Source organism: Manacus candei, unplaced genomic scaffold (assembly GCF_025592945.1).
Source record: "Manacus candei isolate 608988 ecotype Guabito, Panama unplaced genomic scaffold, ASM2559294v1 h1tg000278l, whole genome shotgun sequence".
NCBI lineage: Eukaryota > Metazoa > Chordata > Aves > Passeriformes > Pipridae > Manacus > Manacus candei.
The window spans coordinates 1-26,616 of NW_026138326.1; the positions used below are offsets into that span (position 1 = coordinate 1).

General features: G+C 52.5%; 2 protein-coding genes and 1 long non-coding RNA gene across 5 annotated transcripts in view; 1 reads left to right on the forward strand and 2 right to left on the reverse strand.

Moving 5' to 3' along the window:
* Positions 1–968: 968 nt before the first annotated feature.
* The window catches only part of LOC127464821 (class II histocompatibility antigen, B-L beta chain-like), a gene marked incomplete at its 3' end in the record, with an annotated part of 34,695 nt that continues 9,047 nt past the window's right edge, over positions 969–26,616 (reverse strand). The window contains exon 5 of the mRNA XM_051775290.1: positions 969–1,032. Within this exon, the coding sequence (XP_051631250.1) occupies positions 969–1,032 (64 nt within the window). The remainder of the gene's footprint in view (positions 1,033–26,616) is intronic.
* LOC127464820 (zinc finger protein 239-like) lies at positions 6,460–8,506 on the reverse strand. Of its 2 annotated transcripts, XM_051775287.1 has the most exons (3): positions 8,112–8,506; positions 6,913–7,967; positions 6,460–6,773 (listed from the first exon to the last, which is right to left on the reverse strand). In XM_051775287.1, the coding sequence occupies exons 1-2, from the start codon at positions 8,161–8,163 to the stop codon at positions 7,045–7,047; spliced, it is 975 nt and encodes a 324-aa protein (XP_051631247.1). In that variant the 5' UTR covers positions 8,164–8,506; the 3' UTR covers positions 6,460–6,773; positions 6,913–7,044. The 2 variants fall into 2 exon arrangements, with proteins under 2 accessions (XP_051631247.1, XP_051631246.1); XM_051775286.1 differs by lacking the exon at positions 8,112–8,506 and having other exon boundaries at positions 6,913–8,105.
* LOC127464823 (uncharacterized) lies at positions 10,518–11,335 on the forward strand. Of its 2 annotated transcripts, none has more exons than XR_007901652.1 (3): positions 10,518–10,654; positions 10,753–10,791; positions 11,143–11,335. It is a non-coding gene; the product is annotated as an uncharacterized LOC127464823 (long non-coding RNA). The 2 variants fall into 2 exon arrangements; XR_007901653.1 differs by having other exon boundaries at positions 11,146–11,335.

Sequence of the window (26,616 nt, forward strand, 5' to 3'; positions counted from 1 at the left end):
TCCCAGCCCCCCTGTTCCTATGATTTTTTGGCTCTGGGAGTGCCAGACCCCCCGTTCCCAGGATTTTTAGGATCTGGATGTGCCTAAACCACCTTTCTCCAGGATTTTGTAGTTCTGGGAGTGTCCAAACCCCCCTGTTCCCAGGACTTTTAGTGTCTGAGAGTACCTAAACCCCCCTGTTCCCAGGATTTCTGGTGTCTAGGAGTGCCCATGTCCCTCTTTTCTGATATTTTGAGGTCAAGGAGTGCCCCAAAATACTTGTTCCCTGAATTTTCATGATCTGGGAATTACAAACCGCCCTGTTCCCAGGAGTTTTAGGGCGCTGGATATGTCTAAACCACCTTTCTCCATGATTTTGTAGTTCTGGGAGTGCCCAAACACCCCTGTTTCCAGGAGTTTTAGAGTCTGGGAGTGTCCTAATTCCTCTTTTGCAATATTTTGGGCTCTGGATGTGCCCAAACCCCCCTGTGCAAGGATTTTGGGCCTCTGCATGTGCCCTAACTACCCTTCTCCAGGATTTTTTGGGTCAGGGAGTGCCCAAACCCCCTGTTCTCAGGATTTCTGGAGTCTGGGAGTATCCAAGCCCCTCTTTTCCAATATTATGGGATCTGGGAGTGCCCCAACACCCCAGTTCATTTGTCCCGGGGACCTGACATTTCTCCAAACCCCTATTTTCCCAGGATTTTCAATGTCTGGGAATGCCCAAACCCCCCTATTCCCAAGATTTTTGGAGCCCCCACCCTTCTCCCCAGTAACCAGGACTGCAGAGAACTGGGAAGCTTTACTGGGAACACTGGGAGCAGCCGGCTGGGGTGTGAACAAAAGCAGGGAAGGGGGGGACACACGAACCCCCCAAAGTGTGGGTGGGGCTGGACTGGGGGGTCCACGGGGAGGGGCTGCGGCCGCCGGCGGCTCAGGAGCTCTGTGGGGAGAGAAAAGGGGGTGAGAGCGGGGTGGGAGGACAGGGGGGGCCCAGAGGCTGTGGGAGAGCAAGGGGGGAGACACGACCCCCATTTGGGGACCCCCCTTTACCTTCTCCCGCAGGTAGAAGCCGAGCCCCAGTGCCAGGAAGACCAAGCCCAAGACGAAGCCCCCGACCCCCACCAGGATCTTGCTGCGGACGGTGTCCGGTGGCATCTCTGGGGGGAGCCGGGGGGGTCAGCACCCCCAAAACCTCCTCCCACGCACCCCCCGGCACCCCACAGAGCCCGGCCCGCTCTCCCCCAGCCCACCCGGGGGTCCCTCAAACCTCCTGCCAGTCCCTTCCCAACCCATTTGCAATCCCACAAAGCCTCCCCCATCCCCTTTAGGACCCTCCCAACCCCTCCCATCACCCCCAGGGCTCCCCCAAAACTCCTCCCAGTCCTTTCCCAGCCATCTCAGGACTTCTCCGAACCCCTCTCAGTCAATCCAAGACCTCACAAACTTTTTTCCAGCCTTTCCAGACCACTCCTGCAAATCCCCCCCAGTTGCCCCCTTTCCCCCCCGGCCCCCCTGCCAGTGTGCCCCCGGTGCTGGGGGGGCCGGGCCGTACCCCAGTGCCGGCTGAGGGGGTGCTCCAGGCTGACGTGCTCCCCGGTTTCTCCTCCCCATCTGGGGATTTGGGACTTTGTTTTGTTTTCTTCTGAAAGTTTTTGATTGCACTGTTTGTTGTTTATTCAGATTTTTTCAATAAAAAGCTGTTTCTTTTCCTTTTCCACACTTCCACCTGAAGTCTCTGCATTTCTAAGTTGTAATCTGGTTAAACTGGGACACCGGGTTTGGAGATTTCCTGGCCCTGGGAATCTGTGGGTCTGCACTCGGCATTTCATTCCCTGGAAACACTTGGATTTAGGGAAACTCGGAGTAAATATCGGCTTGGACTTCCCTCTGGCCAATATTTCCTTATTCTGGGAATAAATCCCCATGTTCCTTCTGCCAAAACTCCCAGACCTCCATCCCTGCTGGAAAACCAACTATGCCATGGGGGAGGCTCCTCCAGACCCTTCCCAGCCTTTTCCAGCTGGGAAAGGGAAAGGGAAAGGGAAAGGGAAAGGGAAAGGGAAAGGGAAAGGGAAAGGGAAAGGGAAAGGGAAAGGGAAAGGGAAAGGGAAAGGGAAAGGGAAAGGGAAAGGGAAAGGGAAAGGGAAAGGTCTTTGGGGCTGTCCCTGCAAACCGGGCAATCCCCTCCGGAATCAGCTTTAATGACCCCCCAGACACGGCCCAGGAACCAGAGAGGCCCTGGCTGGGAAAAGGGAAGAGTGAGGATTGAAAGCAAAGAAATCAAATGATATAAAGAAATACATCAAATTATATATTCAAAGAAACAAAATTCTAAATGCAACTAAATAAAATTATATAAATGTGTAAATCACATTATAGAAACAAGTAAAACAAATTATGGAAACAAATTAAATTATATAAACAAATTATTAAAATTATATCAACAAAAATATCAGATTATATCTGCTGATAGATCAAATTATATGAATGAATATATCAAATGTTATACGCTGATAATTAAAATTATATAAACAACTAATTACAAATAAATAAATAAAATGAAACGAATGGTTAAAATTAAACAAGTAAAAATTATATAAACATACAAAAGTATAAATTATATGAAAAAATAAATTATTTAAATATAAATGAAATTTAAAAAAACTTGAATGAAATTATAGATGCTAATAAATAAAATTATATGAACAAATAAATAAAATTGCATAAACAAATATTTAAAATTAATAAAAAAATAATTAGAATTTTATACAGATAAATGAAATTATATAAACAGATGAATGAAGTTTTAGATGCTAATAAATAAAATTATATGAACCAATAAATAAAACCCTTGTGTGACCTTGTCTGGTGTTCCCTGGGCACTGAGGGAAGAAGAGAAGTTTATCAAGGTGCCAAATGCCCACGGAGATCTTGGAAATCAGCTCTCCAGGATGCCTTGCAGCCCTTCTCAGTCAGCTTGAGCTCTTCAAATACACTTGTCCTCAGCATTTTCTCTGAAAGGGTCACTCTGGTCTGAAGGGTCAAACTCAGAAGTGTCTGAACCTGCAGACAGTCCTTCCTTCCGGGTAGAGATGCAGCTGCTTGGGAATGTTATTCCCTGCTGTCAGCTTCCCACAGAGCTGTGGGCACACATTCTCCAGGCAGCTCACTGAATGCAGAGTTTCCTTCCAACCTGAAGGGAGTCTTTGCTCTACAACATCTCTGCCCGGTGGCACTGTGTGATTGCAGGCTGGTTCTCCTGGCTCTGCCTGTGTCCTGCTCTCCTTGGAAAGCACCATGTCCATGAGGATCCAGACGTTGATCCTGATCTCGAAGAGAATCAATAAAACATCATTAAACAGGCATAAAATGTTGAGAATCAGTCAATGAAATCCCAGATCTATCTGAAAATAGACACAAATACAGCGTTGTGGAGCTCCTGGCCCGGCTTTCCCAGCCGTGTGGGGGCAGGAAGCCCTGGGGCCTCACTTCTCTGCCCCCTAATTAGGAGCAATTTATTAGGCCAATTAACCACGGAGTCATTTGTCCCTGAGCAGCTTTGTTCCTCTGCCAGGCACAGGCCAGCCCGGGCTCCGCAGGCTGCAGGGCTGCTGCGTCCTGTCAGTGCTCAACAGCTCGGATTTCTTTGCCCCCAAAAGGGAAAACGGCCCCAAATCCCGTGGGCCGAGCGGAGGAGGGGACAGAGTTGTGGCCCAAACCTCCCCCCGCCGGGTTTGCCCAGCCCGGGAAGAACCAAGGGCCCCCAGTGAGGTGGGACCCCCAGCAGCCCCGGTGTGCCGTGCCCAGCTGAAGCCCTCCCTGGGGCGCTCGGGGCTGGCTGGGCACACTGGGAGCGCTGGGAAGGGCCCCGGCTCGGGGCGGGGGCGGCGGGTGCCCAGCAGTGACTGAGGGCAAGGGCCTTCACAGGGACCCCCCGCGCCCCTGGCTGCCCACGGGAAGGGTTTTTTGGTCCCCCTGAGCGATTTGGCGGCGTTTCTGGGCTCGGCGGGGCCGGGCAGGCGGCAGCGGGACACGCGGGGCCCGGGCCGTGCGGCGGAGCCGGGTGGGAACTGCGGGGCGGCCCCAGCGGGGCCCGAGGGCGGAGCGGAGCCGGTTAGGAACGACCCCCGATCCCCCCGGGGCCGGGTCTGATGCCGGGAAAAGCACCACTGAGAAGAAGGAGTATCTTGGCCAGCCCCCGGAGCTGGGAAGCATTCCAGAAGAAGAAACTGGTTTTTCAGGCCCGTGACCAAAAAAGGATAATTTGGAGAAGGGATGTTCCCCAAAGGGCCACCAGAGACCCTCGAGAGACCCCTACTCTGATGTAAATGAGTTCTGAGAACTGATTCAAATGTGTAAGAGAATCTGTGGGAGTGTTTAGTACATATGCATGAGTCTGGGGAAGTATAATGCACATGTATTAGTTACATCCACAGAAACCAGGGTGTGAGACAGCCCAGTGTGGGGGTGATGGGAGGAGACCCCCCCAGCCCCCACCCCCGCACCTGGTGCTTAAAAAAATAAAACCACTTTCTAATCCTGACATTGCAGTGACAGAGTTTTATTCCCGTTTGGTGACAGTCCCAGTTGCTCCCAGTATGATCCCTGTTGCCCCAGTTCTGGTCCAGAGAGGTCCCGGTCCTGCTCTTGCTGTATCCCGGTGTCCCAGTCCATCCCAGTCCGTCCCAGCCCATCCCAGTCCGTCCCAGTCCCTTCCCAGCAGCCGCCGCCGTTTCCCAGGTCCTGCCCCCCCCGCCCCCCAAGATGCTGACGGGGGTAGGGGCTCCGTCTTTGGCTTCGTCTCCCTGGGCTGGGGCTCGGCCTCCACCCGCGGGAGGAGCTGAGGGGGGTCCCCGGGGGTCGTGTGTCCCGCCCGGAGCGTGTGTGCCCCCCCGGGACCCCCATCCCGCTGTCACCCCCTTTTCTCTCCCCACGGAGCTCCTACCCCAGCTCCCGCTCCCCCCTGGCAGGGGCTTTGGGAGCCCCCCTTTGCCTTGACCCCGGGCCTCCTTTGAATCCCCTTTCCTGGGCACTGAGCCCCCCCTGCATCTCCTTCCCCAGCTCCAGGACCCCCCTGCACCCCCCTATCCAGCTCCACAACCCCTGCAATCCCTTTCCCAGTCCCTGCATCCCCCTGTGCAGGGGGGGCTGCAGGGGCTTGGGGGGTCTCACCAGGGCTTTGCCCCAGGACACCCTGCCTCGGGCTCTGGGGCTGAGGGGTGACGGGTGCTCTCGAGCCCCCCCTTTTTTCCGCACCCCTTCCCCACCCCCATTCTGGATCTGCCATTCCAGAGCCGGGGGGGGACCTCGCCGCAGCCCCCCCGCTGTCCCCGCTGTCCCCTCGGGGCCCTGACGGCCGCCCTGGCGCTGTCCCTCGGGCTGCCTGGGGAGTTGCCCCCACGGGCTCCTGGGGCGGGGCTGGAGGGGTCCCGCTGCCCCTCTGCTGTGGTCAAGCACCTGAGGAACAGGGAGCAAAGCCCCAGATCGGGTTTCCCGGCTGCAAAGCTCGGAAGGGCTGCCCCACCCGGAGGAATTTGGGTCTTGGGGACAGGAACAAAACACGGCATCAATTAAACCTTATAAAAATTCAAGCATTGGGACAGGAAAAAAATCATCCTTCGGAGTCTTCCCTTTGCAAACACAGACAGAGGGTTCTCACCTGGAAAATATTTACCTGGGGAAGTACCAGCCTGGTAATAATTTTATTTACACTAGTGATGCCAACAACACCTGCTGGGCATTGATGGGGGGGGTTATATAGTTTTAGTAAGTATAGAAACACTTTGCAGTTGCCAGTGACTCAACAGCAGCATCCACAGGTATTTTAGTCTCTGTCACTTGATCCTTGGTCTGGTTTTTTGACTTTTTTTCCTTATAAATATTCCACAAATCACTCCTATGGAACCAGTTTTGCTTTGCTGAGGAGAGCTGTGACTGCTGGGCCCTTGGGGGATTATGAGCTTTTTGTGGTTTTATTTGAGGAGCACAGGAGCATCCAGGCAAAGCCCCAGGATGGAGCAGGACCTGCCCAGGCCTTGGGAGCTCGGGCTGTTGTCCCAGCTCAGCTCGTGGCAGGAGGAGCTGAGGGTGCCCCTGTCCCCTCTGTGCCCCCCAGGGGTGGCAGAAGCCCCTTGGGAGGCAGGTCCAGAGGCACCATCCCCTGTCCCAGGGGCTCCCCGAGCTGCCCTGCCAAGGGTGGGCACACGGGGGGTGGGCTCAGGTGGGTCTGAAGGGCCGTCCAGCACCTTGGGGGGTGACCTGGGGGGCTGGGACTGAAAACCCCTGGGAGCTGTGCAAGTCCTTGAGACAACGAGCTCCTGCTTTTTTAATGAACAGCCTGAAGAACAACCCAAGTGGAATCCTATTTTTGTTCTCCAAATTTCAGAGAAAGTCACAGACCTGCATTAGGGCCAGGAAGGACAATTCCTGTGCCTAAAGCCCCTCTGTGTGGCCCCACAACCAGCAATGCTGATGAGACCCTTGGAGCTCTCTGGGGCCGCAGCAGCTGCAGGGACTCTGCTCCAGCACGGGCTTCCCACGGGCTCACATCCTTCTTTGTGGGCATCCCCTGCTCCGCCGTGGGCTCCTCCTTGGGCTGCAGGGGAATCTCAGCTCCAGGCCTGGAGCACCTCCTGCCCCTCCTCCTGCACTGCCCTGGGGGTCTGCAGAGCTGTTCCTCTCCCCTATTCCCACTCTGCTCCTCTCTGCACCCAATTCCATCTGCACAAGGACTTTTTCCTCCTTAAATACATTATCCCCGAGGCCCCAGTACACTGCTCAGCTTGGATCACCTGGAATATGGGTCACCAGGTCTGTGCCCAACATGGATCACCTGGAATGTGGGTCACCAGGAACGTGGGTCACCAGGTCTGTGCCCAACATGGATAACCTAGAATGTTGGTCACCAGGTCTGTGCCCAACATGGATCACCTGGAACGTGGGTCACCAGGTCTGTGCCCAACGGGGGTCCCTGTGGATCATCCAACGCGGGTCCTCCCATGGCTGATGGAGTTGGAGCAGCAGCCGAAGCTCTTCCCGCAGTCGGGGCACTTGGGGCTTCCCTTACTGGTGGGTCCGTTGGTGGTAGGTCAAGGCAGAGCTGTGGGTGAAGCTCCTCTCACACTCGTCACACTTGTAGGGCCTCTCCCCGGTGTGGATGCGACGGTGGATGACGAGGTGGGAGTTGCGTTTGAAGCCCTTCCCGCAGTCGCTGCAGCGGAAGGGCCTCTCCCCCGTGTGTATCTGCTCATGCATGAGGAGATGGGAGCTGATCCTAAACCTCTTCCCACACTTGGGGCACTGGTAGGGCCGTTCCCCACTGTGGATCTTCTGGTGCTGGAGCAGTCCAGAGCTCTGGCTGAAGCTCTTCCCACATTCCAAACACTTGCAGGGCTGTTCCCTGGAGTGCAGGCCCAGGTGGGTGTGGAGGCTGCCTCTCCGGTTGAAGCTCTTCCCACATTCCCCACAGGTGTAAGGTTGTTCTCCAGTGTGGAGGATCTGGTGGCGGATCAGGCAGGACTTCTGGCTGAAGCTGTTCCCACATTTCCCACACGTGTAGGGCTTTTCCCCAGTGTGGATCACCTGGTGTCGGAGCAGGTGGGAGCTCTGACTGAAGCTCTTCCCACACTCCCCACACGTGTAGGGCCGTTCTCCACTGTGGATGTGCTGGTGCTTGAGGAGGTCAGTGCTCTTGCTGAAGCTCTTCCCACATTCCAAGCAGCTGAAGGGTTTCTCCCTGCTGGGAGGCTGCTCAGGGACCACCAGCTCGCAGCTCCGCCTCAAGCTCCGGCCGCCTTCCCGGCACACACTGGCTCTTTCCTCCTCACAGCCCCCTGGGCTGGCTTTGGAGCCCCTCCTGCGGGGGCATCTCCGGCCCTTTTCCTCCCCGCTGCCTTCCTGCGCCGGGGAGCCCTTCAAAACGGCCTCTCCCACCAGGCTCTGCCGGGGGGATTTGTCCTCCGCGCTCTCCGGCCTCACCTCGGGGCCTGGGGCAGGAACCAACAAGGACACGCAGGGGATTTGCCTCCGGCCCACAGGGAAGCCCAAGGACATCCCCCCAACTCCGGCCCCGGCAGGACGGCCACAAAAGACAAAAGACCCACCCAAAGGGGCACTGACTTCCTCCTCACCTGCCTGGGGGGCCCAAGGTATCTTCCTCTTCCTCGCAGCCTCCTCCTCCATCCGCCCAAGCTTTGGGAAGCAGAAATCCTGCTAGGGGGTGGGGGAAAGGGGGTGAGTGTGTTGCCCAAGTCCATCTCTGGAACTCACCAGGCATCCTGTGTCCCTGAAAAACCTCCAAAACACCAACATTCAGCCCAGAAAAAAAGAAAACAACAAGATTTGGGAAAAAAAACCCTCACAAACTCCCCGCAAATTTGCAAAAGATCAAGAGTCAGCAAAAAATATACTCCAAAATATGAACATTCAGCCCCAAAAAACCCTCCCAGAAGTTCCCCCTCTCTCGTCTCTGCACCTTTACCTTCTGGGCTCTCCCCTCTCTGGGCTGCTGGGGGTCCCGCTTAGGGGTGCCGGGGCTTTTGGGGGTCTCAGGGGACCCTTCTCCCCTCACTCTCTGCTTCAGGGGGCCGGATTCCCAGACATTCCCCCTCTCCGTCTTCTCCACTTTCTTGGCCCGGGGATCCCAGGGGTCCCCACTGCCCAGGCTCCCCTTTCTCCGGGACCCCCCTTGCAGCCTCCCGGGGCTCCTCCCTCTCCCTGCTCCCCCCTCCAGCCTGCCGGGGGTCCCCCAGCTCCGCCATCGCCCCGCTCCGCTCTCCACACTCCGGGGCTCCCGCCCTTCCTCCCCCCACCCCCGGCTCTCCCGAGGGCTCCCCAAACCCGCTGCCTCGGCTCCCTCCGGCTCCCCCGGACCAGCCCCCCCCGCCCACACCGGCCTCACAATGGAGCCGCCGGGGCCTCACCCACCAACACCAACCCCCAACAAGGGGGGGACCCGCAGCCCCCCGACCACCCACGGGGCTCTGCCCACAACCCACCCCGACACCGCCCCAAAACACCCCCCGGGGACCCCCAGCAGCCCCCCGGCAAACCGCCCCGCACAAAGGCCGCCTGTGCCCGAGCCAACAAAACGCCCCCACAGCCGAGGGGACACCAGAGGCTGCCCCGGGGCAACGAGAGCAGGGAGCGGATCGGGCCCCGCACACGTGGCCGGGCTCTTGGCTCAGCCGGCCGGGATCGGCAACCAACAGCACGGCCCCGACCGCCGGGGGGGAGAAAAACAAGGGGTGAGCGCGTTGCCTTGGGAGTTTCTCCTGCCCAAGTCCAGCTCTAGGACTCACCGGGCATCCTGTGCCCATAAAAACCCCCAAAACACCAACATTCAGCCCAAAATCCCCTCCCAGGAGTTCCCCCTCTCTGCTCTCTGGGGTTAGGGGGGTCCCCCCTGTCTGGCCTGATGGCACTTCTGCCTGCATTGGGGGTCCCCCTTCTCCGGGCTGCCGGGGGTCCCGCGGCTCCGGGGGGTTCCCACTCTCCGGGGTCCCCTTTACTGTGGCCAGGGGGGTCCCAGGGCTCACTTCTCCCCACTCTGCCTCCCGGGGCCGGCCGGCCCTCCTCTCTCGGCTCCCACCCTCGCAAACCTCTTGGCGCTCTCGGCTCCCACCCCGCCTCAAGGCCCCCCCTCCTCTCCACACTCCAAGGCCTTCCCCCTCTCCAGGACCCCCGCTTAAGGGGCCCGGCGCTCCCTCTCTGCTCCCCCCCCTCCAGCATTCCGGGGGTCCCCCAGCTCCGGGATCGCCCCTCTCCGCTCTCCCCACTCCGCGGCTACCGGGGTTCCCCCCCGGCTCTCACGGGGGCCCCCAAACCGCTCTCGCCCCCCTCGCCATTGCCCAGCCACCGCCAGGACCTTTTGGCTGCTCTTCTTTGTGCTCCCGCTCGGCTCCTCCCTCGGTTGGGCCGCCGCTTTTGGCGGGTTTCCTCCTCCGGGATCCGCCCCCTGCAGCCCTTCCCCCCCTGGACCAGCCCCCTTGGGCCCCCCTTGGGCCCCCCTTGCCCAATAAGTCTGATTATACAGACAAGCAATTTGGTTTTCATCCACAAAACCCAAATGTATAACCCAGCACCCTGGGGCATGAACAAAGTGGTTTTCCTTGGGCCCCCCCCGAGTCCAAAGTAAAGGGAGAGGGAAAAAAAACCTGCTGGTGGGAGAGCTGTTGCAGTCTGGTCAGAAGTGGTGATTGCAGTCCAGTTGAGGGTGGTGGTCTCAGTCTGGTTGGGAGTGGTGAGCTGCAGCCTTTCTCCCGATCCCACGAGTGGTGGAAAGGTTCTGAAACTCCAGGTTTATATATTCTCCAGTTCAGGCAGGAATGGTCAGTCGTTCCCTCAGAGCGGGGAATTCCATAAAAGGATGCTTAGTTCTTCCCTCAGAGCGGGGAATTTTATAAAAGGATATGAGGATTGTCAGAGCGGGGAATTCCATAAAAGGGTATGAGGACAGGGACACCCCCCCCACCTCGCAGTCCCCCCCCCCCCCCCCGACAGCAGTTTTTGGGAAAATGGCATGGAAGGCCATAGAATACACACTTTTGGGCTACACCCATCCAGTGAGGAATCGGTCCCAGCTGTTCTAACTAGGACACTGTGTCCGTCATCGCTGCCATCATCATCATCATCATCGGCCTCGTGGCAGTCGGTGTCTGGAAGCTCCGATCCGGTAACTCCCGGGATGGGGGCCGGCAAGGGGCACGGATCCGCCCGGCAGCATTCCGGGGATCCTGTGCCACGGGTGCTGATCCCACTTTCTTTCCATAGGGAAGAGGGAGGGGAATGGATACGACCCCGCGCCCACCAGTGAGCCCCAGCAGCGTGTGTGGATCCAGATCCTCTGTGCAGGGATCCCAGGATGGATGCCGGGATTCCAGAGGGGAATGGGGGCCTAATGGCTGGAGTGGGATTGGAAGGGGATTGCAGCTCAGGGCAGGATTCCAGAGTGGGATCAGGTGGAATTGTGGACTGGGATCAGGGCTGGATTCTGGAGTGGGATTGGGGTGTGATGGATGGAGTGGGATTGGGGTGGGATGGACGGAGCAGGATCAGGTGGGAATCCGGAGCAGTTCCTACTCTCCCTGGGCTCCACAGCCAGATCCATCCCCTGGGATGGGAACAGGGACATGGTGACTCCTTTCCCCACTCTCATCCCAGCAGGAATCACGGCCTGAGTGATCCTGGAGCTGGATCCACCCCTTCCCTCTCCCTGCGGAAAGGCAGGAGCTGCTGGCAGAGCTCATCCCGCTGCTCCCACCCACCCCGGCCCCCCTGCGGCTCTTCCCCATGGATCAACTTCCTGCTTTTTCCTGTGTGAAACCCAGGACCACAATTATTCCTGAGGCTTTAATTTGGGTGTGAAAATCTCCTGCTTTGGGCAAGAAATCCTGGCTCCTCCTCTGGCATCCGGCAGTTCCTCTGTGGGAACCAGGAATGGGAATGGGGACGGCGAATGGGGACGGCGGGGGTGGGATAGGGACACTGGGAGCAGGTTGGGGACACCAGGATTTGGAATGGGGACGTTGGGACTGGGATGGGGACATTGCGGACAGGGATGGGGACACTGGGAGTAGGTTGCAGACATCAGGAATGGAAATGGGAACACCAGGAGACAATGGGGAAAGGGATGGGGACACCAGGAGCAGGATGGGATGACCAGGAGAAGGTTGGGGACACTGGAACAGGCTGGGGTCATCAGGAATGGGGTGGAGATTGCAGGAATAGCAATGGAGACATGGGGAGCAGGTTGGGGACAGCAGAAACTGGGAATGGGGACCCACGAAAATGGGAATGCGGAAAACAGAGCTGGGATGGGAACATCAGGAATGGGAATGGGGACACCAGGAATGGGAATGGGGAAAACAGAACTGGGTTGGGAACTCTAGGAATGGGAATGGGGACACCAGGAATGGGAATGGGGACACCAGGAATGGGAATGGGGACCTGGAGGACCACGCTGGGGACACTGGGAGCAGCCTGGGGACAGCAGCAACTGGGATGGCAACACCAGGAAAGGGAACAGGGACATTGGCAGCAGGTTGGAGATACCAGGGACTGGGAACGGGGACATCAGGAATGGGATGGGAACACTGGGAATAGGAACACTGGGAATGGGAACAGCAGGAATGGAGTGGGAACATGAGGGACCAGGATGGGGACACTGGGGACTGATGGAGAGGAGCAGAGACCCCAGACTCACCTAAACCCCTCCCAGAACTGAGGGCCAAGAGAAGCTCCACCTGAGCTCTGCCTGAGCTTTGCCCATTATTAATATGCACAGATAGATGTTGTGATCAGATGAATATGATTTATCATATTTAATCATATATGAAAATTGTATACAACCCCAATATTGTGTGAAACTCTCGAGCAAGTTCTCTGTGGTGCGAACCACGCTCGCTGCCGACGTCGGCAATAAATCCCTTTGCTGCTCAAAGATCCAAAGTCTCTGAGCAGTTCTTTGGACTGGGTTTTTCAGCATCACAGAGACAAAGGCACACACTGACGGATCCCCTCAGAGGGCAACATTCTCACCAAAGCTCCCCTCTCAGCTTCCTTTACACTGACCTCTGACTGCAGGGACCTCCTTCCCACTCTGCTGATGCTTCTCAGGTTGCGAACCACCCGGAAAAAACCCAAATGTCAAGGGATGTGCTTAGATTCACCAAGGATACAGCCCACCAGAATTAACATCTGATTCACACTGGCAGGAAAATGCTCACCTTGCTCGTTGTCCCTCCAGTGCCAAAGGCCCACCCACCGCTTGCATCCCACCTGCAAAGAACAAGAAGATGCTCACAGAACGACCTTTGAAGAGAAGTGCCTGTCACAACTGCAAGGAGGGATGCACAACAATCTCACGTGGGGGATATTCTCTGCTCTGCCCTGCAGACTCTTGTGCTGGGGTGAAAACACAGCCTCTCTGCTTCCCTCTCCTGAGGGACTTGTTCTTAGACATCCCTTTCCCCTCCTGGCAATTCCCAAGCCTGGACCCGGCTCTCAGCCCCTCTCTGGCTCAGAGCCCTCAACTTCTCTTGCAGAGAGCTGGGCCTGTCAACCCAGCTGCCAAAAGCACGGCCCTTGGGCTGCCTCGGAGGTTCCTGCAGTCGCCCCAGGCCCTGCCCAAGGCCCTCCCATCAGGGGCTGGGCCCTGGGGGCCGGGGGAGAACCCACCCGCGGCTTGGCCCTTCTTGCCCAGCCCTGCTCTGGCCCAGCCTCCTCCCCCTGCACACTCCCCACTGCCACAGCCTGCGCTGGGGCAGCATTTCCTTCCTGGGCCCTTTCCAGCTGCCCCCATGGGGACACTTCCATTTTCTGGGCCAGGCCCCAGAGGCAATCCCAGCCAGTCCTGCCCCTCGTCCCCAGCCCGGCTCACTGACTCCTGGGGGCCCCTGGAAGCCAAGAGCCAAAGGCCGACCCCCCCAGAGTGCAGCCCCACCATCGGCACTGGGGCCCCAGGGCTTCCCTTTCCCAAGCAGCCCCTGCAAAGCCTTGTCAGAGAGAAAACTGGGTGACCCGAGTCCTGGATGCTTTTAGGAAAGAGGTCTGAACATTTCTTGAAGAATGGAGGGGGGTGACTTTTTTATTCTTGACCTTTCCAGTTCTCCATTTGGGGGCAGGATGTCCTCTGGGCCAATGTTTTGTTCCCTTTGCAGTGAGTGCAGCCTCAGAGGGCTGAGCCCTCTCTGGCTGGGCTTGGCCTCTCCTGCAGAGACTCAGGCCTGGCTGGGCTGCCCCAGGCAGACGCTGCAGGAAGAAGAGCTCAGGCGGCCTGGGTCTGGTGTCCCTGGGGCTCAGCCTGTGCCCCATTGCTGGGCAGGGGCTGAGCCCCACCTCTGCCTGGGGGCCTTGGCCAAAGGGCTGGCAAGGAAGAGGCCCAGGAGCCTTGGGGCCTGCCCAGCTTTCCTCCTCCCTGGGGGCTCTCAGTCCTCCCCTGACACCGTGTGGGCCCAAGGCCTTGCTGGCTTCGGGCTCACGGCCCGCCGGCACCATCCCAGCGGCCTGACCCCCCTCCTTCCCCTCTCTCCAGCCTCTCCTGCCTTTTCTGCCAAGGGGCCAGCCAAGGCAAACCCCGGTTCTCAGCAATGGCACCTGTGGCACGGCTGCAAGGCTCCAGTGGGCCAGGCAAGAGCAGGAGCACCCAGAGCCTGAGGAGCCAGGAGATGCCCTGGCTGGGCATGGTGCTGCTGCGGGACGAGCTGACACCTCTGCACAGTCTCTGCCCGTCCCTGCCAGCCGACTTCTGCCCAGGCTCTGGGCACGGGGACGCAGCACTGACACTTTTCAGCCCCCGCGCTGTTCCACAGAGGCTGTGATGTCACAAGGCCCTTGCCTGGCAGCCAGGAGATGGGCAAGGCAAGGCAAGGACGGAGCCTCTGAGCCACCAGCACGCTGTCCCCAAAGGCTGGGGTGGCACAGAAGCCCAGAGTCCCTGAGCTTGGCAGAGACTTGTGAGATCAACCGGCGTCCAGCCTACGCCCCATCCCCAGCACGTCAAGCAGAGCACGGCACTCAGTGCCATGGCCAGTCTTTGCTTAAACACCTCCAGGGACGCTGACTCCACCACCTCCCTGGGCAGCCCATTTCAAGACATAATCCCTCTTTCTCTCCAAAAAGTCCTGCTCCTGTCCCTGACAAACAGCCCCTGACAGGCAGGTCCTCGTGTCCTCTTGTCCTGTCGCCTGTTGCCTCGGAGAAGGGGCTGACCCCCACCTGGCTCCAGCCTCCTGTCAGGAAGTTGTGGACAGGGAGAAGGTCAGACCCAAGCCTCCTCTTCTCCAGGTTGGAGAAGCCCAGCTCCCTCAGCTGCTCCTCACAGGCCATACACTGCAGACCCTTGCCCAGCTCCATTGCCCTGCTCTCCACCCACTGCAGCCCCTCAAGGTTCTCCCTGAATTGAGGGGCCCAGAGCTGGACACAGCACTCCAGGGGTGGCCTCACCAGTGCCCAGTCCAGCAGAAGAATCCCTGCCCTGCTCCTGCTGCCACACTCTTTCTGATCCAGGCCAGCCTGCCCTTGGCCTTCTTGCCCACCCGGGCACCCGCTGGCTCAGGTTCAGCCTCTGTCCACCAGCACCCCCAGGGCCTCTCCCACGGGGACCCTTTGCAACTCCTCTGCCCCCGGCCTGGAGCTGCAGGGGGTTCTTGTGGCCACAGGCCCCAAAGGCACCAAAGGCACTCTTGAACCTCATGCCCACGGGCTCGGCCCAGAGGTCCAGCCTGTCCAGGTCCCTCTGCACAGCCTTCCTGCCCTCCTGCACATCCACACTGCAAACCAGCTTGGGGTCCTCTGCCAATTTGCTCCTGGAAGACTCAATGCCCTCCTGCAGATCCCCACGAAAAATAGGCAACAGGACTGGGCCTGTTACCCAACAAGTTCTAGTGCTTGACAAAGGAGCCCACCCAGCAGTGGGGAGAAACTGCTGGCAGGAGATTGAATGGGGGCAAGAGACAATGGATGATGGACAAGTTCTGGGCCATGGTCATTTGTTAGGAAAACAAAGTAAAAGTTTAGAGCCCGGAATACCTTACTGGTCAGAGACCTGGCAGAGAAATCTATTTTTGAGACCTGGACACCAAGAAGGCAGAATTTCTAAACCACAAAGGCCCTTAGAGAAACCAGAAATGAAGGTAAAACTAACACAGACAGTTACTGAGGCTCTCCCTATCTAGGGAAAAGACAAGAAAAGGACAAAAACTGTGGGCTAAGCATCATGCAAAGTGAGAAATCCAGAGCCAATAGAAGAGAGAAGAAGAATTCCTGGAGAGAACTGGTAAACCAATGGACAGGAATTCCTTTGTTTGCTAAAATGTAAAAAGAGTTAAAAGTTTTGAGAACTGATGTACAGGTTTAAGAGAGCAATTCCTGTGTCCCTTCGGTGCTGAATGAAGTCGGGTCACCTCTGGAACCCAACCAACTGCTCAGAGATTTTATTCCCCGGCTTTCGCTGACGGTTTCTGGGGACCCAGATGAGACAAAGCAGCGCCGACAGGGCAGAGCAGAGGAATCGTTGGCCCTGCAGCGTGTACCAAAGGAGTTTTAGGGAGATCTTCCAGTTCCCTGGTCTGGGGAGTTCACCACGCCTTCTTTTGTGGGAAAAAGAACAGGCCATGAATTTTGGGTACTTGATTTTAAGGCCTTTTGCCTGCACATCAGGCACAGCAATGGGAAGGAGGCAGCGTGAGGCTGAGAGGTTTCTGTCATGGTTTGTGGGCTTGGGTGAGATTGGGCCAGAATTACAGGACACCTGTAAAATCTGGGCTTTGGGAAAGGTTAGGGAGGGTTGGGAAAGGTGTTCAAAGGGTGGTTTTGCCTGAGGTGTTAAACATGGGAGCGGGTCTGTCTTCCCGATTCCCAAGAGAAGAGACCCCAGAAAGCTCCCCTGCAGGTTGTGTTTTAAGGAACAGGAGAAGAGACTGAGGGTAAGGGGTTTCTTTCCTGGAGGGAAGGGCTGTCGTTCACTTGCAGGAGCCCTGCGCTGAAATTGCCAGTCTGACTGCCCAAACTGAACACACCTGAAGATTCCTGCCAGACAAAAAGGGCCAGGACAGAAAGCTCTTGCTGCCCATGGAGTGCCCAGGGTGGCCCCCCAACTGCATGTGAAACCCGAAGGTTCCAGGCTTTCTTTCCTGGGGGAAAGGCCGTGACATCCCAAAGAGTCCCGTGGCAGACAGGTGGGGCTGCACTGTGGGGGTGTGAGGTGTTGGTTCTTTGGTTTCCAGGGGCTATTCCAGAATGGAGAGGACAGGCTGTGACACCACAAAGGAGCCCTTGGCACACGGGTGGAGTTGAACTGTCACATGGGGGGGGCTTGGTTCTTTGGTTTCCAGAGGCTATTCCGGAATGGAGAGGATGGGTCAGAATGGATAGGACAACAAAAGGGCCCAAAGCACATGGGTTGTTCTGCACTATGGTGTGGGGTGTTGCCCGTAAACAAAGACACAAACCAACAGAGTGCCGGTTTATGGGTGCTTTATTCGGGGCCCCGGGAACCTGCGGGCTAACGCCCCAAGTCAGGATTCCGACGACCCTCGTTCTCAGTTCAGCTTTTATACACAAACAAGTTTACATGTATTCTCACGGCTAAAACAATTACAGTTTCTATAGCAACCCAGGTGCAGTAGTTTATAACAATTAACAATCATCTACTCTAATCATAAATCTGCTTAAGTTGCCTTACCCCCCTAGAACTGTTTAACAGACCCTTACCACATCTAAGGTACAAATCGTTACGTACATGCTTGACTACATCTTTTGATTATTGTTTCTACTTCTTCAGTACATTCTATTCCCACGAACAAGGCTGCTGCTTAACTCACTACTGTAATGTGTTGCTTTCTAGGCCTTACCCTTTTACTTAAGCCTTAGCCATTCTACTACTAAATTTAAACTGCTTTGCAACAGTCCCCCCTTTTGAGCATTCTTCAGGCTTTGCTTGCAAGGATGCTCAAATACAGCAATCTTCAGGTTGCAGTTTCTTGATGGATAGGAGGTGATCCATTTTGCGGTGAGATTACTTCTTTTCTTGTTATAGCTTTCATGATTCGTCTCGTATGTTGACCTTCTTTTACAATCATTCCTAAAAGACACTTGTAAACAGTTATGGCTATGACAACAATTATTACAATCAATATTCCGTACTGGATAACAGAAGATATCCATCCTGACACATGGAGACCTAGGGAGCTGAATAATTGTCCTATCCAATTGTGTTCCGCTTCTTTCTGCAGTTTATGAACATTCTCGTCAATTTGTTCTAATTGATTAATATCTTTCTCTACTTCTTGAGTGACATTTGGGATGTGTACACAACAATGCTCATCCTTTGCATGCAGGTAACCGCAAACTCCATGTTCTTTGAGTAATATCAGGTCTAATGCCATGCGGTTTTGTATGGTCATTCTAGAGGTGGCTTGTAATTGTAAATTTAGATCTTTAAATCCTTTCTTAGTGACTGCTGCTAACCTTTCGGTCTGGCTCATCAGTTTGAACAATATTTCTCTATTTCGATATGTTGAAATTGGGGCAAACAAAGATTCTAGTGCCCATCCGAATTTAACTCCTGCTGATGGCTCATGCCAATCTGTTAGTTCCAGGTCATTAATGTCATTACTAACTTCTCTTTTCTCCCGTGGTCGCATCTCTGCTGGTGTTAACTTCTCTTTTCTCCAGAGTGGACAAAGAGTAGGTATCCCTAGTGTGACAGGTACAACCGGACCGTCTAGTGGCATGTGGGTAGTCCATTGACCATGTCCCATGACCCATACTAGGTTTCCGGGACTTCTAACTGTAGTAGTGTGACAATCAATGTTTTTCACATGTCCTTTAATAGTATGGTTATATCCTTGACACTCACATCCTAACTGCAGGAGGGCTTTGACTGGCATTAAGCCTATTTCATCGTCTGGGGTATCACATGTATATATTCGGGTACAATTCCAATCCTCTTTTGTATGTGTTTCTGTCCTCCAATTATGATTCCCTCTATTTCCTGTAGAATAAGTTTGATTCTTTTTTCCCCTTCCAGTGAATGCACCACTGTACCTTTCCAATATAACTATATGTCTCTAGCAGGCTGGGTCCCCAAATTGTTTGCCATTCTTCCGTGGTTGTAGAACTGGTAATATTTTGACAGACCTCTTCTTGTTTTTCTCGTTTTACTGAAGCCGGAACTTTAGAGCATGGGTGTGTTGAATTTGTAACTAAACAGTATCCTTTTAATTCATTAATTGTTTCACTTGTTACCCATGTCCCAATTACTACCCATCGGAAATATCCCGGCATCTGTTCACATTGCTTCTTCATCATTTTGTCACTTAATAAACATACATCTACCGTTTCGCTCCATGTGATGGTTACAAATTTGCAATTCCTTGTAATATTCTTAAACATTTTGGGTATTTCTGGCACTGGAATTATTCCCCATGGAATTGGGTCTCCTGCTGCATGAGGCATAGGGAGACATGCAGTAATTTTAGTAACGTTTTGTACTTTCCCAAAATCTCGAATTAGGCCCACAATTAAATTTTCCTGTTCTATTTCTCTATTCGGAATCTGTAGATCTCTCACATGTCGAGTTTTCCTGGGGGGTATAACTTGTACCTTAGTCATTATTTCCCGAGTTGTGTTTATCATGTGTATTTCTACATACCCATAATCAAAACTCCTTTGAATCCAAACTACACACATGTATGTCCCTTCTACGGTTTTAGACACCTCAGGTACCTGCAGGACGGTATAACCCTTTTGTTGTGTCGCATCCCAAACTGTTGTCACTCCTTCTGTTATGATTCGATCTTGATCTCTCCGTCTCCACTTGACGTGGACATCTCTTAATTCAGCTCCCTGGTCATCTGAAAACAGACAAGTTAAGTTTACATCAGTGTGTTCTGGTGCAAACAAATAAGGATCTGGGGTCTCAATTCTCACGGTGGTCTCTGCTAAACTTATCAACCCCAGGAATACCACAATCTTCAATTGTTGGCTCGAAATACCATCTTTGTAGGTGAGAGAGGTTCTACCGACCATGAGACTGGAACCTTCTTGACTCGGGTGTAATGGATCCAATTGTCGATTCCCTCGACTTTCACCGCCGTATAAGTGGTCATTATCACCTGGCGAGGACCGTCCCATGTTCCCTTTAATGGTTCCACTGACCAGTTTTTCACGTAGACTTGGTCTCCTGGAGAAATGTCATGAACCGGATTCTCCAGGGGCAGAGGCCGATTCCACTGCAGCGCTCCTCTGAGGGCTGTGAGGGTCTTATTCAAAGATAACACATAGTTAAATACTGCCTGATCACCTACTACATGAGGATCCCCTTGGTAAGTAGCCGCATGATAGGGCTTGCCATACAATATTTCGTATGGACTTACTCCTATTCTTTCCCTTGGTTTAATCCTAACTCTCAGCAGAGCGAGGGGTACTGCTTGGGGCCACTGGATTTTGGCTTCCTGACAGATCTTCTTCAATTGACCTTTTAATGTCTGATTCATTCTTTCTACTTGTCCACTAGACTGCGGTCTCCATGGTGTATGGAGATTCCATGTTATCCCTAATACAGCTGACACATCTTGGACTATCCCTGCTGTAAAGTGCGGTCCTCGATCAGAGGACAACCCTAGGGGAACTCCAAATCTTGGGATGATTTCCTTCAGAAGGGTTTTCACTACTTCTTTTGCCTGATTGGTCCTGCATGGAAAAGCTTCTGGCCACCCTGAGAAGGTACAAACATACACTAGCAGATATTTAAAAGTTTGGGCCTTAGGCAACTCAGAAAAATCTACTTGCCAATAGTCTCCTGGTAACTGTCCTACTTGTAGTTTTCCCATTTGTACTTGCTTCCTGACTACTGGATTATTCTTTATACACATAGGACACATTGCATTCACCCTTTTAGCTAGTGTTAACATCTGGTTTGAGAAAATTTCGTTTTTCAAGAATTTCACTAGTGCTTCTGCACCCCAGTGGCACTTGTTGTGTTCCATCTCAAGCACTGCTTTCATTATTCTGACTGGTAAAATTACCTGTCTCGTAGGAGTGATATACCACCCCCTGATATTTTTCTTTGCTTCCATCATCACAGCTAATTTCTCATCTTCAGGTGAATAATGCGGTTTCTCTTCCATGAATGCTATTGCTGGATTATTCCGGGTTGGTAAAAGAACCATTTGAGTCCATACCTCTCTCGCAGCCCTCCTGGCTGCTTGGTCAGCGTATCGATTTCCCTGAAACTCTCGTCCTGGATCAGCCTGGTGTCCTCTGACATGCATTATTGCCACTGCTGAGGGCTTATGTATTGCCTCTAGCAATTGTAAAATTTCTTCCCGATGTTTAATCGTTGTCCCCTGAGAAGTAAGAAGTCCTCTCTCCTTCCAGAGTGCTCCGTGAACATGAACTACCCCAAAAGCATATTTGGAGTCAGTCCATATGTTAACTCTCCTTCCTTGGCTTAATATTAAAGCTCTCACCAATGCCCATATTTCGGCTTTTTGTGCAGACGTACCTGGGGGTAGTGCAGTCGCTTCTATCACTTGTTGTAAAGTGACTACTGCATACCCAGCGTACCTGGTGCCGTTTTCCACAAAACTAGATCCGTCGGTGTACAGCTCCCAGTCAGGATCTGTCAGTGGTTCGTCCTTCAAGTCTCTTCTGCTCGCGTAGACTTGTTCAATGGTCTCTACACAGTCATGCTCCAGGGTGCCTTCTTCCTGTGTAGACCTAAGGAATTCTGCTGGGTTGAGATGGTTAGTAATTTTCAGTTCAACATCATCTTGTTCTCTCAACAAAGCCTGGTATTGCAACATGCGGCTGGAGGAGAGCCAATGCCCCCCTTTTTGCTCTAGAACTGCTATGACCATGTGGGGCACGTACACTATCATGTGTTTTCCCAGAGTCAATTTGCGTGCTTCCTGTATTAAAATGACCGTCGCTGCCACAGCTCTGAGACACCCCGGCCATCCCCCACTTACTGCGTCTAGCCGTTTGGAGAAGTACCCAACCGGTCTCTTCCAGGATCCTAGACGCTGAGTGAGGACTCCTAAGGCCATTCGTTGTCTCTCACAAACATAGAGCTGAAATTCCTTGGTTGGGTCCGGTAGTCCCAGGGCAGGTGCTTCCTGGAGGGCTTTCTTCAGTTCCTGGAATGCTTTTTCTTGCTCTGTCCCCCAGGTTAGCTTGGACTCCTTTGCTGCTTCATACAGTGGTCGAGCAGTCAGTCCGAAGTTAGGAATCCACAGCCTGCACCATCCGACCATTCCTAGAAAAGATCTCAGTTCTTGATTATTTCTAGGCACAGGTATAGCACATATTGCTTGAATTCTATTTGTTCCCAGGCGCCGGACTCCTTGGGAAATTTCACATCCCAGATAGATAACTTTCCGTTTTACTAGTTGTGCTTTTTCTTTTGAGACTCGGTAGCCTGCTTGGCCCAGCATGTTTAACAGTTCAATAGTTAACTGACGACAAAGTCCCTGTTCTGTAGCTCCTAAGAAAATGTCATCTACATATTGCAGTATTATATATGAAAAAGGAGATTCTTTTACCTGAGTAGTCTTCCATTCCTCTAGTTCCTTTGCTAACTGATTACCAAATATCGTGGGTGAGCATTTGAATCCTTGTGGTAATCGAGTCCAAGCGAGCTGTCTCTTTCGTCCTGTCTCCGGACTTTCCCATTCAAAGGCAAAGATTTTCCAACTTTCTCGTGCCAGTGGTATGCAGAAGAAAGCATCTTTCAAATCAACCACAGTAAACCACTGAAACTTCTCAGACACAGATGTTAGCAAGGTATAAGGATTTGCTACAACCGGGTGAATATCTTTTGTAATAAGATTTACTGCTCTCAAATCTTGTACTAATCTATATTTTCCATTTGGTTTTTTTATCGGAAATATGGGGGTGTTAAATTCTGATTCACATTCTTGTAATATTCCTAGAGTTAGGAACTGTGAAATCATAGGGGCTATTCCCTTTCTTGCTTCTAAACTAATTGGGTATTGCCTAACTCTGACAGGTTGTGCTCCTTCTTTTAATTCTATTCTAACTGGGGTGGCTGCTTTAGATTTCCCAGGAACCCCGGTCTCCCATACCCAGGGTACAACAGCCTGTTCAATCTCTTGGGGTATTTCTTCCTTTTCCACTTCTTTCACAACAAAAATTTTCGCTAAATTTTCTTCTGGAATTTCTATCTTGACTCTCCCTTTTTCAAATATAATTTTAGCTTGCAAGGCTGAAAGCAAATCCCTTCCTAATAAACATTCAGGACTGTTAGGCATGTACAGAAATTGATGATCTAATTCTCTTCCCTTAAATTTGATATCTAGAGGTCGCAGAAATGTTCTTTCCTCTATCTGTCCTGAAACTCCCACTACTTGTACGGTTGAATCACTTAATGGCCCCATCAATTTATTCATTGCCGAAAAACTAGCTCCAGTATCTATTCTAAATTCCGTCGGCTCCCCCTCTACTTCCAAAACAACCTTTAAGTCTGAATCTAGCCGACTCTGTCTTCCACAACTCCCTAACATAAATGCTTGGGCGACACCCTGTGGCGTGCCCATACCAACAGGGTTTTGTGGATTCACAAAGCTTTGAGGATTCCAAGGATTCATTCCATTTCCAGCATTTAATGGGCATTCGTTTTTCCAATGTCCTTGTCCTTTACAAAGAGCACACTGATTTGGTCCTATTCTACCACGTCCTCCCCCGTATTGATTTCCAAATCCCGACTGATTGTTAAATCCTCTACCCATTCCTCCCCTTCCCCTATTACCACGACTTCTTCCTCTATGGCCACCGGCCCCATTGTTCTCTCCTGAAGCTTGTAAAAGCGCCAACAAGCTCGCTTGTTGTTTCTTAGTACTTTCCTTTTCCCGATTGTTATATGCTTTCCAAGCCACTTCTAACAATTTCTCTAAATCTCTTGTTTCTCTCCCTTCCAGTTTTTGAAATTTCTTTCTAATATATTCTTGTGATTGTCCCATAAAGATCAATGCTAATTGTAATTTTCCAGACTCGTCTTCCACATCTAAGTCTGTATACCTCCTAGCTGTTTCCTTTAGCCTTTCTAAAAAGGCAGAAGGGGACTCAGTCTTATCTTGCATTACTGAATATAACTTAGACCAATTCAACGTTTTTGGAATGCCACATCGTATTCCCTCTACCAATAATTCCTGGTAAATTTTTAACTTTTTATAATCTGCGGGGTTATTAGCGTCCCAATCGGGATCCTCCCGCGGTACAAAATCATTTACCGTCCCCCGCGCTGCCCGAGGCAGGGTACGAATCCTTTCCTTTGCTCTCTCCACCATCACCTTTAATACCATTTCTTTTTCTGTTGAATCTAAAATTGTATCTATTAATACCTGTAAATCATTCCAGTCCGGGTCTTGTGTTTTTATAACCATTTTTGTAACACGAGCCACCCGCTCAGGATTTTCTCTATATGTCCCAGCTGACTGTTTCCAAATTAGTAAATCATTAGGCGAAAAAGGAACTTTTATCATGATTTTTCCCCTGCCTGCTCCAACCGCTTCTCGCAAGGGAGCCATCAATCTAGGGGGTGAGAGCGAAACGTCTGTCTCCCTCCCCCCTCCCCGTCTTCTTTCCCTCTCCCTTCGCCCTCTCCGAGTCCGTTCTGCTAGAGGAGTTCTGTCACATTCCCGCCCCCCTGTTTCTTCCTCATCCGAGGATGATTCTAACGGGGGCATGATGTGTGATTGTGCCCTTGCACGTGAAGGGAGACTATTTCTCGGGGGCGCACTTGGAGTTACTCCGGGGGAGACTAACAAAGACACGTCCTCCTCTGGTTCTGAAAACCGTATTTTCTGCTCATGTTTATCATCCAATCCTTTCAATATCTTTATACTCCGCTCTTGACATTTCTTACATTTATCATCCTCCAGTTCCAGTTCTTTCAACACTAAGATACCACATTCCTTTTGCCATTCAGTGTTTTGTTCTAAATAATAAAACAAATCCAGATACGGTATTTCATCCCACTTCTCATTCTCTCGTAAATATCGCATCAAAGGGGTTATAATTTCCAGAGTCAGTGATCCATTTCTGGGCCACAGCATTCCTCCTGTTTCATATTGAGGCCATACATTATTACAATAATCAATCAACTGTTTCTTGCTTAACTCTTGTCCAAAATTTCCTTCCTTCCAATGTTTTAACAAGCAACCAAGCGGAGAATCGCTAGGGATATCTTTTTCTGTGCAGGATAGTGCTCTAAAGGTTTTAAATGACATCATGCTTGCTACTTGCTCACACACACACCACAATCTAAATTCATCAAATTCACAATAACACAACAACACAAAACAATACTTTTAACGACCAGCACGATAACACAACAATATAAACCAGAACAAAACCAAAACCAAAACCAACTCGCCGATTCTCCCTCTGAGAGGCGAGTGCTGGTACTGCGCAGCTTTCGCCGCGTCTTACGACCAGCGCCTAGGCTTCCCAACCAAGGTACCTTTAGCCCAACCCAGCGGGACACTCACTATCCCGTCTTATAGGCAGGCTCCCAACCAACAAACCTAAAAGAATAAAGCACCTTCGGGCTTACCTAGAGGGTTGTCCGGCGGGCGCGGGTCGGGCACGGGTCGATGTCTCCCCAGAAATCACCTGGTTGCCGGCATGGAGTAGATCAGCTCGTGAGCCGCCCAGCTACCCCCGGAGTTCCATCTGGTGTCGCCAAAACTGTTGCCCGTAAACAAAGACACAAACCAACAGAGTGCCGGTTTATGGGTGCTTTATTCGGGGCCCCGGGAACCTGCGGGCTAACGCCCCAAGTCAGGATTCCGACGACCCTCGTTCTCAGTTCAGCTTTTATACACAAACAAGTTTACATGTATTCTCACGGCTAAAACAATTACAGTTTCTATAGCAACCCAGGTGCAGTAGTTTATAACAATTAACAATCATCTACTCTAATCATAAATCTGCTTAAGTTGCCTTACCCCCCTAGAACTGTTTAACAGACCCTTACCACATCTAAGGTACAAATCGTTACGTACATGCTTGACTACATCTTTTGATTATTGTTTCTACTTCTTCAGTACATTCTATTCCCACGAACAAGGCTGCTGCTTAACTCACTACTGTAATGTGTTGCTTTCTAGGCCTTACCCTTTTACTTAAGCCTTAGCCATTCTACTACTAAATTTAAACTGCTTTGCAACAGGGTGTTGGTTCTTTGGTTGCCAGGGCCTATTCTGGAATGGAGAGGACAGGCTGTGACAAGAAGTGCCTGTCAGAACTGCAAAGACGGGCGCACAAGAATCTTCTGTGGGCATATTCTCTGCTCTGCCCTGCAGACCTTTGTGTTGGGGTGAAAACACAGCCTCTCTGCTTCCCTCTCCTAAGGGACTTGTTCTTAGACATCCCTTTCCCCTACGCTCCTTTCAAAAGCCCTCCTGGCAATTCCCAAGCCTGTACCCAGCTCTCATCCCCTCTCTGTCCTCTTCCCAATCCCCTGGTCAATCCCAACATCCCAGGACAGGGATCCCAGTTGCTTGGCTGCACCCCCACCTAGTTCCATATGCTGGGCCATGATATCCCAGCACTGGAGCAGCCAGGTCAGCAGGGGCTCTCCCAGTTGGAGGCTGAAATCTTTTCACATCTCTCACAGCTCATCTGGGATGGGGATCTGGTGATTATCTCTGGTCCTGCCTCTTGCTCCTGTTCTGAGGGCTCTGCTTCCCCTTCATCCCTCACTAACTGAGTTGATTTGGTCTTGGATTTCTTCTGTAGAGGGGCAGCTGCTACTGGCACAGGTTGTTCCTCTGCAGTTTGATTGGCCATGGCACCTCTTGGTCTCCTTTCCTCCTCCTCCCCCTGAGGGCACTGCGTCCTGATTAAACAAGATTACAACTTAGAAATTAAGAGACTTCAGGTGGAAGTGCGGAAAAGGAAAAGAAACAACTTTTTATTAACAAAATCTGAATAAACAACAAATGGTGCAACCAAAAACTTTCAGAAGAAACAAAACAAAGTCCCAAATCCCCAGGTGGGGGGAGAAACTGTCCCGGCAGTTCAAAGCTCTCTCAGCCCCGTGTGCTCGCAGCCAGCAGTGAAGGAGTCCCTTTTCCCAGGGCAGTCCCCAGAGCAGAACACCTCGCT